General features: G+C 50.7%; 1 protein-coding gene across 1 annotated transcript in view; it reads left to right on the forward strand.

Moving 5' to 3' along the window:
- The window catches only part of LOC140108670 (sodium- and chloride-dependent GABA transporter 1-like), a 50,492-nt gene that overhangs the window by 14,628 nt on the left and 23,329 nt on the right, over positions 1-12,535 (forward strand). The window contains exon 5 of the mRNA XM_072131892.1: positions 5,971-6,103. Within this exon, the coding sequence (XP_071987993.1) occupies positions 5,971-6,103 (133 nt within the window). The remainder of the gene's footprint in view (positions 1-5,970; positions 6,104-12,535) is intronic.

Here is a 12,535-nt window from a genome sequence, read left to right on the forward strand (position 1 = left end):
GCAGACAGTACAGAGAATTGTCTCCGTGTAGCAGGATAGAAGAGAAGTGAGTGGGAGCTGCAGACAGGACAGAGAAGTCTGTGTGTAGCAGGATAGAAGAGAAGTGAGTGGGAGCTGCAGACAGGACAGAGAAGTGTCCCGTGTAGCAGGATAGAAGTAAGTAGGAGCTGCAGAAAGGACAGAGAGGCGTCCATTGTAGCAGAATAGAAGAGAAGTGAGTGGTAGCTGCAGACAGGACAGAGAAGTGTCCACGGTGTAGCAGAATAGAAGAGAAGTGAGTGGGACCTGCAGACAGGACAGAGAAGTGTCCACCGTGTAGCAGAATAGAAGAGAAGTGAGTGGGAACTGCAGACAGGGCAGAGAAGTGTCCCCAGGGTGCAGGATAGAAGAGGAGTATGTGGGAGCTGCAGGCAGGACAGATAAGTGTCCCTCGTGTATCAGGGTAGAAGAGAAGTGAGTGGGAGCTGCAGACAGGACAGAGAAGTGTCCCCGTGGTGCAGGATATAAGAGGAGTTTGTGGGAGCTGCAGACAGAAAAGAGAAGTGTCCCTCGTGTAGCAGGATAGAAGGAAAGTGAGTGGGAGCTGCAGACAGGACAGAGAAGTGTTTCGTGTAGCAGGACAAATGAGAAGTAAGTGGGAGCTGCAGACAGGACAGAGATTTGTCCAATGTAGCAGGATAGAAGAGAAGTGGGTGGGAGCTGCATACAGGACAGAGAAGTGTCCCGTGTAGCAGAATAGAAGAGACATGAGTGGGAACTGCAGACAGGACAGAGAAGTGTCCCGTGTAGCAGGATAGAAGAGAAGTGAGTGGGAGCTGCAGACAGAACAGAGAAGTGTCCCGTGTAGCAGGATAAAAAAGAAGTGAGTGGGAGCTGCAGACAGGACAGAGAAGTGTCCCATGTAGCAGGATAGATGAGATGTGAGTGTGTGCTGCAGGCAGGACGGAGAAGTGTCCCTGTGTAGCAGGATAGAGATGCAGACAGGATAGAGAAGTGTCCCGGTGTAGCAGGATAGAAGAGAAGTGAGTGGGAGCTGCAGAAAGGACAGAGAAGTCTGCCGTGTAGCAGGATAGAAGACATGTGAGTGGGAGCTGCAGACAGGACAGAGAAGTGTCACGTGTAGCAGGATAGAAGAGAAGTGAGTGGGAGCTGCAGACAGGACAGAGAAGTCTCCCGGTTTGCAGGGTAGAAGAGAAGTTAGTGGGAGCTGCAGACGTGACAGAGAAGTGTCCCCGTGTAGCATGATAGAAGAGAAGTGAGTGGGAGCTGCAGACAGGGCAAAAAAGTCTCCCGTGCAGCAGGGTAGAAGAGAAGTTTGTAGGGCAGACTGTACAGAGAATTTTCTCCATGTAGCAGGATAGAAGAGAAGTGAGTGGGATGTGAAGACAGTACAGAGAAGTGTCCCCGTGTAGCAGGATAGAAGAGAAGTGAGTGGTAGCTGCAGACAGGACAGAGAAGTACCCCATGTAGCAGGATAGAAGAGAAGTTTGTAGGTCAGACAGTACAGAGAAGTGTCGCCGTGTAGCAGGATAGAAGAGAAGTGAGTGGGAGCCTCAGACAGGACAGAGAAGTGTCCCTGTGTAGCAGGATAGAAGAGAAGTGAGTGGGAGCTGCAGACAGGATGGAGAAGTGTCCCGTGTAGCAGAATAGAAGAGAAGTGAGTGGGAGCTGCAGACAGGTCAGAGAAGTGTCCCATGTAGCAGGATAGAAGAGAAGTGAGCGTGAGCTGTAGGCAGGACGGAGAAGTGTCACCGTGTAGAAGGATAGAATACAAGTGAGTGGGAGATGCAGACAGGATAGAGAAGTGTCCCGGTGTAGCAGGATAGAAGAGAAGTGAGTGGGAGCTGCAGACAGGACAGAGAAGTCTGCCGTGTAGCAGGATAGAAGACAAGTGAGTGGGAGCTGCAGACAGGACAGAGAAGTCTCCCGGTTAGCAGGGTAGAAGAGAAGTTAGTGGGAGCTGCAGACAGGACAGAGAAGTGTTCCTGTCTAGCAGGATAGAAGAGAAGTGAGTGGGAGCTGCAGACAGGACAGAGAAATGTCCCGTGTAGCAGGGTAGAAGAGAAGTTTGTAGGTCAGACAGTACAGAGAATTGTCTCCGTGTAGCAGGATAGAAGAGAAGTGAGTGGGATCTGCAGACAGTACAGAGAAGTGTCCCCGTGTAGCAGGATACAAGAGAAGTGAGTGATAGCTGCAGACAGGATAGAGAAGTGCCCTATGTATCAGGATAGAAGAGAAGTTTGTAAGGCAGACAGTCCAGAGAAGATTCGACGTGTAGCAGGATAGAAGAGAAGTGAGTGGGAGCGGCAGACAGGACAGAGAAGTGTTCCTGTCTAGCAGGATAGAAGAGAAGTGAGTGGGAGCTGCAGACAGGACAGAGAAGTGTCCCGTGTAGCAGGGTAGAAGAGAAGTTTGTAGGTCAGACAGTACAGAGAATTGTCTCCGTGTAGCAGGATAGAAGAGAAGTGAGTGGGATCTGCAGACAGTACAGAGAAGTGTCCCCGTGTAGCAGGATACAAGAGAAGTGAGTGATAGCTGCAGACAGGATAGAGAAGTGCCCTATGTATAAGGATAGAAGAGAAGTTTGTAAGGCAGACAGTCCAGAGAAGATTCGCCGTGTAGCAGGATAGAAGAGAAGTGAGTGGGAGCGGCAGACAGGACAGAGAAATGCCCCGTGTAGCAGGATAGAAGAGAAGTTTGTAGGGCAGACAGGACGGAGAAGTGTCCCATGTAGCAGGATAGAAGAGAAGGGAGTAGGAGCTGCAGACAGGATAGAGAAGTGTCCCATGTAGCAGGATAGAAGAGAAGTGAGTGGGAGTTGCAGGCAGGATAGAGAATTGTCCCCGTGTATAAGGATAGAATAGAAGTGAGTGAGAGATGCAGACAGGATAGAGAAGTGTCCCGGTGTAGCAGGATAGAAGAGAGGTGAGTGAGAGCTGCAGACAGGACAGAGAAGTGTCACGTGTAGCAGGATAGAAGAGAAGTGAGCGGGAGCTGCAGACAGGATAGAGAAGTCTCCCAGTTAGCAGGATAGAATAGAAGTGAGTGGGAGCTGCAGACAGGACAGAGAATTGTCTCCGTGTAGCAGGATAGAAGAGAAGTGAGTGGGAGCTGCAGACAGGACAGAGAAGTGCACCGTGTAGCAGGATAGAGGAGAAGTTTGTAGGGCAGACAGTACAGAGAAGTGTCGCCGTGTAGCAGGATAGAAGAGAAGTGAGTGAGAGCTGCAGACACGACAGAGAAGTGTCCCTGTGTAGCAGGATAGACGAGAAGTAAGTGGGAGCTGCAGGCAGGACGGAGAAGTGTCCCGTGTAGCAGGATAGAAGAGAAGTGAGTGGGAGCTGCAGACAGGACAGAGAAGTGTCCCCCGTGTAGCAGGATAGAATAGAAGTGAGTGGGAGCTGCAGACAGGACAGAGAAGTGTCCCATGTAGCAGGATAGAAGAGAAGTGAGTGGGAGCTGCAGGCAGGACAGAGAAGTCTGTGTGTAGCAGGATAGAAGAGAAGTGAGTGGGAGCTGCAGACAGGACAGAGAAGTCTCCTGAGTAGCAGGATACAAGAGAAGTGAGTGATAGCTGCAGACAGGATAGAGAAGTGCCCTATGTATCAGGATAGAAGAGAAGTTTGTAAGGCAGACAGTCCAGAGAAGATTCGCCGTGTAGCAGGATAGAAGAGAAGTGAGTGGGAGCGGCAGACAGGACAGAGAAGTGTTCCTGTCTAGCAGGATAGAAGAGAAGTGAGTGGGAGCTGCAGACAGGACAGAGAAGTGTCCCGTGTAGCAGGGTAGAAGAGAAGTTTGTAGGTCAGACAGTACAGAGAATTGTCTCCGTGTAGCAGGATAGAAGAGAAGTGAGTGGGATCTGCAGACAGTACAGAGAAGTGTCCCCGTGTAGCAGGATACAAGAGAAGTGAGTGATAGCTGCAGACAGGATAGAGAAGTGCCCTATGTATAAGGATAGAAGAGAAGTTTGTAAGGCAGACAGTCCAGAGAAGATTCGCCGTGTAGCAGGATAGAAGAGAAGTGAGTGGGAGCGGCAGACAGGACAGAGAAATGCCCCGTGTAGCAGGATAGAAGAGAAGTTTGTAGGGCAGACAGGACGGAGAAGTGTCCCATGTAGCAGGATAGAAGAGAAGGGAGTAGGAGCTGCAGACAGGATAGAGAAGTGTCCCATGTAGCAGGATAGAAGAGAAGTGAGTGGGAGTTGCAGGCAGGATAGAGAATTGTCCCCGTGTATAAGGATAGAATAGAAGTGAGTGAGAGATGCAGACAGGATAGAGAAGTGTCCCGGTGTAGCAGGATAGAAGAGAGGTGAGTGAGAGCTGCAGACAGGACAGAGAAGTGTCACGTGTAGCAGGATAGAAGAGAAGTGAGCGGGAGCTGCAGACAGGATAGAGAAGTCTCCCAGTTAGCAGGATAGAATAGAAGTGAGTGGGAGCTGCAGACAGGACAGAGAATTGTCTCCGTGTAGAAGGATAGAAGAGAAGTGAGTGGGAGCTGCAGACAGGACAGAGAAGTGCACCGTGTAGCAGGATAGAGGAGAAGTTTGTAGGGCAGACAGTACAGAGAAGTGTCGCCGTGTAGCAGGATAGAAGAGAAGTGAGTGAGTGAGAGCTGCAGACACGACAGAGAAGTGTCCCTGTGTAGCAGGATAGAAGAGAAGTAAGTGGGAGCTGCAGGCAGGACGGAGAAGTGTCCCGTGTAGCAGGAAAGAAGAGAAGTGAGTGGGAGCTGCAGACAGGACAGAGAAGTGTCCCCCGTGTAGCAGGATAGAATAGAAGTGAGTGGGAGCTGCAGACAGGACAGAGAAGTGTCCCATGTAGCAGGATAGAAGAGAAGTGAGTGGGAGCTGCAGGCAGGACAGAGAAGTCTGTGTGTAGCAGGATAGAAGAGAAGTGAGTGGGAGCTGCAGACAGGACAGAGAAGTCTCCTGAGTAGCAGGATAGAATAGAAGTGAGTGGGAGTTGCAGACAGTACAGAGAATTGTCTCCGTGTAGTAGGATAGAAGAGAAGTGAGTGGGAGCTGCAGACAGTACAGAGAAGTGTCCCCATGGAGCAGGATAGAAGAGAAGTGAGTGGGAGCTGCAGACAGGACAGAGAAGTCTCCTGTGTAGCAGGATAGAAGAGAAGTTTGTAGGGCAGACTGTAAAGAGAAGTGTCGCCATGTAGCAGGATAGAAGAGAAGTGAGGGGGAGCTGCAGACAGGAAAGAGAAGTGTCCCTTGTAGCAGGATGACCACACTGGTGTCTTAAGGGGGGTACTGGGCAGAATTACAGGGGGGCAGCAGGAGATCAGCACTGGGGGATCCAGTAACGTGATTAATAAGAGGCAGGAACTCATCATCACAGATGGCTGTAACTGGTGATAATTCTGAGACTTGATCGCAGAACAGCGATACATCTGGCCCATTGTGTCTTATCTTGCAGAGATCAAGGGCATTTAAAGGGAACCTGTCATCAGAAATTAACCTAATTAACCATTACCAGCATGTTGTGAAGCAGATTAACAACTTCCAGATCGTGTTTCTTTCATGGCCCTGTGTGAGGACATCATTCAGAAAATCATCTTTAAAGTGAGTTGTAATTTGGTTGTATAAAGTCATGGAGGCGGAGAGATCAGCATGTGTCTGAATGTAGGACAATCAATCACACATATGAAGTGAGAAGAGCTTGACTTCAGTGTTAAACTCTCAGCCTCCTTGACTTTATACAGCTAAATTACATGTCACTTCAAAGTTGATCTTTTGGACGATGTCACCGCACTGGGCCATGAAACAGACATGATCTGCAAGGTGTTCAGCTGCTTCATTACATACCGGCAGTGGTTTATTTCAGATGACAGGTTCACTTTAAGTGAATGTTGCTAAGCTGCAGTACCACACATGGCCTGTAGACAGGTGTGGCACAGTTTCTGACAACCATGTTCCTTAGATCCTTCTTTTTCCTGCTTCCACCCTTATTGTTTGCATTGTAGGAGGAATATGCATCAGGTCACAGGTGGACTTGGAGAACCGGGGAATATTCGTTGGCCCTTGGCGTGCACCCTGGCACTTTCCTGGGTGATGGTTTACTTCTCTATTTGGAAAGGCGTGGAGTGGACTGGGAAGGTGAAGTATAGAGGATGTGGTTTACTTCTCCCCTTCTCCTCTAGGGTGGTTTACTTCTCTCCTTATCTTCTTGGGTGGTTTACTTCTCTCCTTATCTTCTCAGGTGGTTTACTTCTCCGCTTCTCCTCTCGGGTGGTTTACTTCTTCGTTTCTCCTCTCGGGTGGTTTACTTCTCTGTTTCCCCTCTCGGGTGGTTTACTTCTCCGTTTCCCCTCTCGGGTGGTTTACTTCTCCCCTTCTCCTCTCGGGTGGTTTACTTCACCATTTCCCCTCTCGGGTGGTTTACTTCTCCATTTCTCCTCTCGGGTGGTTTACTTCTCCATTTCTCCTCTCGGGTGGTTTACTTCTCCATTTCTCCTCTCGGGTGGTTTACTTCTCCATTTCTCCTCTCGGGTGGTTTACTACTCCGCTTCTCCTCTCGGGTGGTTTACTTCTCCCCTTCCCCTCTCAGGTGGTTTACTTCTCCCCTTCCCCTCTCAGGTGGTTTACTTCTCCCCCTTCTCCTCTCGGGTGGTTTACTTCTCCATTTCTCCTCTCGGGTGGTTTAGTTCTCCGTTTCTCCTCTCGGGTGGATTACTTCTCCGTTTCTCCTCTCGGGTGGTTTACTTCTCCGTTTCTCCTCTCGGGTGGTTTATTTCTCCACTTCTCCTCTCGGGTGGTTTACTTCTCCGTTTCTCCTCTCGGGTGGTTTAGTTCTCCGTTTCTCCTCTCGGGTGGATTACTTCTCCGTTTCACCTCTCGGGTGGTTTACTTCTCCGTTTCTCCTCTCGGGTGGTTTATTTCTCCACTTCTCCTCTCGGGTGGTTTACTTCTCCGTTTCTCCTCTGGGGTGGTTTACTTCTCCCCTTCTCCTCTCGGGTGGTTTACTTCTCCCCTTCTCCTCTCGGTTTGTTTACTTCTCCCCTTCCCCTCACGGTTGGTTTACTTCTCCCCTTCTCCTCACGGGTGGTTTACTTCTCCCCTTCTCCTCTCGGGTGGTTTACTTCTCCCCTTCTCCTCTCGGTTTGTTTACTTCTCCCCTTCCCCTCTCGGGTGGTTTACTTCTCCCCTTCTCCTCTCGGGTGGTTTACTTCTCTGTTTCTCCTCTCGGGTGGTTTACTTCTCCGCTTCTCCTCTCGGGTGGTTTACTTCTCCGTTTCTCCTCTCGGGTGGTTTACTTCTCCGTTTCTCCTCTCGGTTTGTTTACTTCTCCCCTTCTCCTCTCGGTTTGTTTACTTCTACCCTTGTCCTCTCGGATGGTCTACTTCTCTGTTTCTCCTCTCGGGTGGTTTACTTCTCAGTTTCTCCTCTCGGGTGGTTTCCTTCTCCGTTTCTCCTCTCGGGTGGTTTACTTTTCCGCTTCTCCTCTCGGGTGGTTTACTTCTCTGTTTCTCCTCTCGGGTGGTTTACTTCTCCCCTTCTCCTCTCGGGTGGTTTACTTCTCCGTTTCTCCTCTCGGGTGGTTAACTTCTCCCCTTCTCCTCTCGGGTGGTTTACTTCTCCCCTTCTCCTCTCGGGTGGTTTACGGCTCCGTTTCTCCTCTCGGGTGGATTACTTCTCAGTTTCTCCTCTCGGGTGGTTTACTTCTCCGTTTCTCCTCTCGGGTGGTTTACTTCTCTGTTTCTCCTCTCGGGTGGTTTACTTCTCCGTTTCTCCTCTCGGGTGGTTTACTTCTCTGTTTCTCCTCTCGGGTGGTTTACTTCTCAATTTCTCCTCTCGGGTGGTTTACTTCTCCGATTCTCCTCTCGGGTGGTTTACTTCTCCGTTTCTCCTCTCGGGTGGTTTACTTCTCAGTTTCTCCTCTCGGGTGGTTTACTTCTCCGCTTCTCCTCTCGGGAGGTTTACTTCTCCGTTTCTACTCTCGGGTGGTTTACTTCTCCCCTTCTCCTCTCGGGTGGTTTACTTCTCCTTTTCTCCTCTCGGGTGGTTTATTTCTCCACTTCTCCTCTCGGGTGGTTTACTTCTCCGTTTCTCCTCTCGGGTGGTTTAGTTCTCCGTTTCTCCTCTCGGGTGGATTACTTCTCCGTTTCTCCTCTCGGGTGGTTTACTTCTCCGTTTCTCCTCTCGGGTGGTTTATTTCTCCACTTCTCCTCTCGAGTGGTTTACTTCTCCGTTTCTCTTCTGGGGTGGTTAACTTCTCCCCTTCTCCTCACGGGTGGTTTACTTCTCCCCTTCTCCTCACGGGTGGTTTACTTCTCCCCTTCTCCTCTCGGGTGGTTTACTTCTCCCCTTCTCCTCTCGGTTTGTTTACTTCTCCCCTTCCCATCTCGGGTGGTTTACTTCTCCCCTTCTCCTCTCGGGTGGTTTACTTCTCTGTTTCTCCTCTCGGCTGGTTTACTTCTCCGCTTCTCCTCTCGGGTGGTTTACTTCTCCGTTTCTCCTCTCGGGTGGTTTACTTCTCCGTTTCTCCTCTCGGGTGGTTTACTTCTCCCCTTCTCCTCTCGGTTTGTTTACTTCTACCCTTCTCCTCTCGGATGGTCTACTTCTCTGTTTTTCCACTCGGGTGGTTTACTTCTCCGTTTCTCCTCTCGGGTGGTTTACTTTTCCGCTTCTCCTCTCGGGTGGTTTACTTCTCTGTTTCTCCTCTCGGGTGGTTTACTTCTCCCCTTCTCCTCTCGGGTGGTTTACTTCTCTGTTTCTCCTCTCGGGTGGTTTAAGTCTCCGTTTCTCCTCTCGGGTGGATTACTTCTCAGTTTCTCCTCTCGGGTGGTTTACTTCTCCGTTTCTCCTCTCGGGTGGTTTACTTCTCTGTGTCTCCTCTCGGGTGGTTTACTTCTCCGTTTCTCCTCTCGGGTGGTTTACTTCTCCGTTTCTCCTCTCGGGTGGTTTACTTCTCCGATTCTCCTCTCGGGTGGTTTACTTCTCCGTTTCTCCTCTCGGGTGGTTTACTTCTCAGTTTCTCCTCTCGGGTGGTTTACTTCTCCGCTTCTCCTCTCGGGAGGTTTACTTCTCCGTTTCTCCTCTCGGGTGGTTTACTTCTCCCCTTCTCCTCTCAGGTAGTTTACTTCTCCTTTTCTCCTCTCGGGTGGTTTACTACTCCGTTTCTACTCTCGGGTGGTTTACTTCTCCCCTTCTCCTCTCGGGTGGTTTACTTCTTCGATTCTCCTCTCGGGTGGTTTACTTCTCCGTTTCTCCTCTCGGGTGGTTTACTTCTCCACTTCTCCTCTCGGGTGGTTTACTTCTCCGTTTCTCCTCTCGGGTGGTTTACTTCTCCGGTTTTCCTCTCGGCTGGTTTACTTCTCCCCTTCTCCTATCGGGTGGTTTACTTCTCCCCTTCTCCTCTCGGGTGGTTTACTTCTCCGCTTCTCTTCTCGGGAGGTTTACTTCTCCGTTTCTCCTCTCGGGTGGTTTACTTCTCCCCTTCTCCTCTCGGGTGGTTCACTTCTCCGCTTCCCCTCTCGGGTGGTTTACTTCTTCGATTCTCCTCTCGGGTGGTTTACTTCTCCGTTTCTCCTCTCGGGTGGTTTACTTCTCCCCTTCTCCTCTCGGGTGGTTTACTTCTCCCCTTCTCCTCTCGGGTGGTTTACTTCTCCCTTTCTCCTCTCGGGTGGTTTACTTCTCCGCTTCTCCTCTCGGGTGGTTTACTTCTCTGTTTCTCCTCTCGGGAGGTTTACTTCTCCGTTTCTCCTCTCGGGTGGTTTACTTCTCCGCTTCTCCTCTCGGGTGGTTTACTTCTCCGTTTCTCCTCTCGGGTGGTTTACTTCTCCGTTTCTCCTCTCGGGTGGTTTACTTCTCCGTTTCTCCTCTCGGGTGGTTTACTTCTCTGTTTCTCCTCTCGGGTGGTTTACTTCTCTGTTTCTCCTCTCGGGTGGTTTACTTTTCCGTTTCCCCTCTCTGGTGGTTTACTTCTCCCCTTCTCCTCTCGGGTGGTTTACTTCTCCCCTTCTCCTCTCGGGTGGTTCACTTCTCCGTTTCTCCTCTCGGGTGGTTTACTTCTCCGTTTCTCCTCTCGGGTTGTTTACTTCTCCGTTTCTCCTCTCGGGTGGTTTACTTCTCTGTTTCTCCTCTTGGGTGGTTTACTTCTTCCCTTCTCCTCTCGGGTAGTTTACTTCACCGTTTCTCCTCTCGGGTGGTTTACTTCTCCGTTTCTCCTCTCGGGTGGTTTACTTCTCCGTTTCCCCTCTCAGGTGGTTTACTTCTCCCCTTCTCCTCTCGGGTGGTTTACTTCTCAGTTTCTCCTCTCGGGTGGTTTACTTCTCCGTTTCCCCTCTCGGGTGGTTTACTTCTCCCCTTCTCCTCTCGGGTGGTTTACTTCTCCCTTTCTCCTCTCGGGTGGTTTTCTTCTCCGTTTCTCCTCTCTTGTGGTTTACTTCTCCGTTTCTCCTCTCGGGTGGTTTACTTCTCCTCTTCTCCTCTCGGGTGGTTTACTTCTCCCCTTCTCCCCTTGGTTGGTTTACTTCTCAGTTTCTCCTCTCGGGTGGTTTACTTCTTCCCTTCTCCTCTCGAGTGGTTTACTTCTCCCTTTCTCCTCTGGGGTGGTTTACTTCTCCCCTTCTCCTCTCGGGTGGTTTACTTCTCCCCTTCTCCTCTCGGGTGGTTCACTTCTCCGTTTCTCCTCTCGGGTGGTTTACTTCTCCGCTTCTCCTCTCGGGTGGTTTACTTCTCCGTTTCTCCTCTCGGGTGGTTTACTTCTCCCCTTCTCCTCTCGGGTGGTTTACTTCTCCCCTTCTCCTCTCGGGTGGTTTATTTCTCCGCTTCTCCTCTCGGGTGGTTTACTTCTCCGCTTCTCCTCTCGGGTGGTTTACTTCTCCGCTTCTCCTCTCGGGTGGTTTACTTCTCCGTTTCTCCTCTCGGGTGGTTTACTTCTCCCTTTCTCCTCTCGGGTGGTTTTCTTCTCCGTTTCTCCTCTCTTGTGGTTTACTTCTCCGTTTCTCCTCTCGGGTGGTTTACTTCTCCGTTTCTCCTCTCTTGTGGTTTAAATCTCTGTTTCTCCTCTCGGGTGGTTTCCTTCCCTGCTTCTCCTCTCGGGTGGTTTACTTCTCCGTTTCTCCTCTCGGGTGGTTTACTTCTCTGTTTCTCCTCTCGGGTGGTTAACTTCTCCGTTTCTCCTCTCGGGTGGTTTACTTCTCTGTTTCTCCTCTCGGGTGGTTTACTTCTCCATTTCTCCTCTCGGGTGGTTTTTCTTCTCCGTTTCTCCTCTCGGGTGGTTTACTTCTCCGTTTCTCCTCTCGGGTGGTTTACTTTTCCCCTTCTCCTCTCGGGTGGTTTACTTCTCCGCTTCTCCTCTCGGGTGGTTTACTTCTCCGCTTCCCCTCTCGAGTGGTTTACTTCTCCCCTTCTCCTCTCAGGTGGTTTACTTCTCTGTTTCTCCTCTCGGGTGGTTTACTTCTCTCCTTCCCCTCTCGGGTGGTTTACTTCTCCGCATCTCCTCTCGGGTGGTTCATTTTCCGCTTCTCCTCTCGGGTGGTTCACTTCTCCGCTTCTCCTCTCGGGTGGTTTTCTTCTCCTCTTCCCCCCTCGGGTGGTTTACTTCTCCGCCTCTCCTCTCGGGTGGTTTACTTCTCCGTTTCTCCTCTCGGGTGGTTTACTTCTCTGTTTCTCCTCTCGGGTGGTTTACTTCACCATTTTCCCTCTCGGGTGGTTTACTTCTCCATTTCTCCTCTCGGGTGGTTTACTTCACCGTTTCTCCTCTCGGGTGGTTTACTTCACCGTTTCTCCTCTCGGGTGGTTTACTTCTTCCCTTCTCCTCTCGGGTGGTTTACATCACCGTTTCTCCTCTCGGGTGGTTTACTTCTTCCCTTCTCCTCTCGGGTGGTTTACTTCACCGTTTCTCCTCTCGGGTGGTTTACTTCTTCCCTTCTCCTCTCGGGTGGTTTACTGTTCCGTTTCTCCTCTCGGGTGGTTTACTTCACCGTTTCTCCTCTCGGGTGGTTTACTTCTCCGTTTCCCCTCTCGGGTGGTTTACTTCTCCCTTTCTCCTCTCGGGTGGTTTACTTCTCCGTTTCTCCTTTCGGGTGGTTTACTTCTCTGTTTCCCCTCTCGGGTGGTTTACTTCTCCCCTTCTCCTCTCGGGTGGTTTACTTCACCGTTTCTCCTCTCGGGTGGTTTACTTCTCCGTTTCCCCTCTCGGGTGGTTTACTTCTCCCTTTCTCCTCTCGCGTGGTTTACTTCTCCGTTTCTCCTTTCGGGTGGTTTACTTCTCCGTTTCCCCTCTCGGGTGGTTTACTTCTCCCCTTCTCCTCTCGGGTGGTTTACTTCTCCGTTTCTCCTCTCTTGTGGTTTACTTCTCCTTTTCTCCTCTCGGGTGGTTCACTTCTCCCCTTCTCCTCTTGGTTGGTTTACTTCTCAGTTTCTCCTCTCGGGTGGTTTACTTCTTCCCTTCTCCTCTCGGGTGGTTTACTTCTCCCTTTCTCCTCTCGGGTGGTTTACTTCTTCCCTTCTCCTCTCGGGTGGTTTACTTCTCCCCTTCTCCTCTCGGGTGGTTTACTTCTCCGTTTCTCCTCTCGGGTGGTT

The sequence above is a fragment of the Engystomops pustulosus genome, unplaced genomic scaffold (genome assembly GCF_040894005.1).
Source record: "Engystomops pustulosus unplaced genomic scaffold, aEngPut4.maternal MAT_SCAFFOLD_169, whole genome shotgun sequence".
Classification (NCBI taxonomy): Eukaryota; Metazoa; Chordata; class Amphibia; order Anura; family Leptodactylidae; genus Engystomops; species Engystomops pustulosus.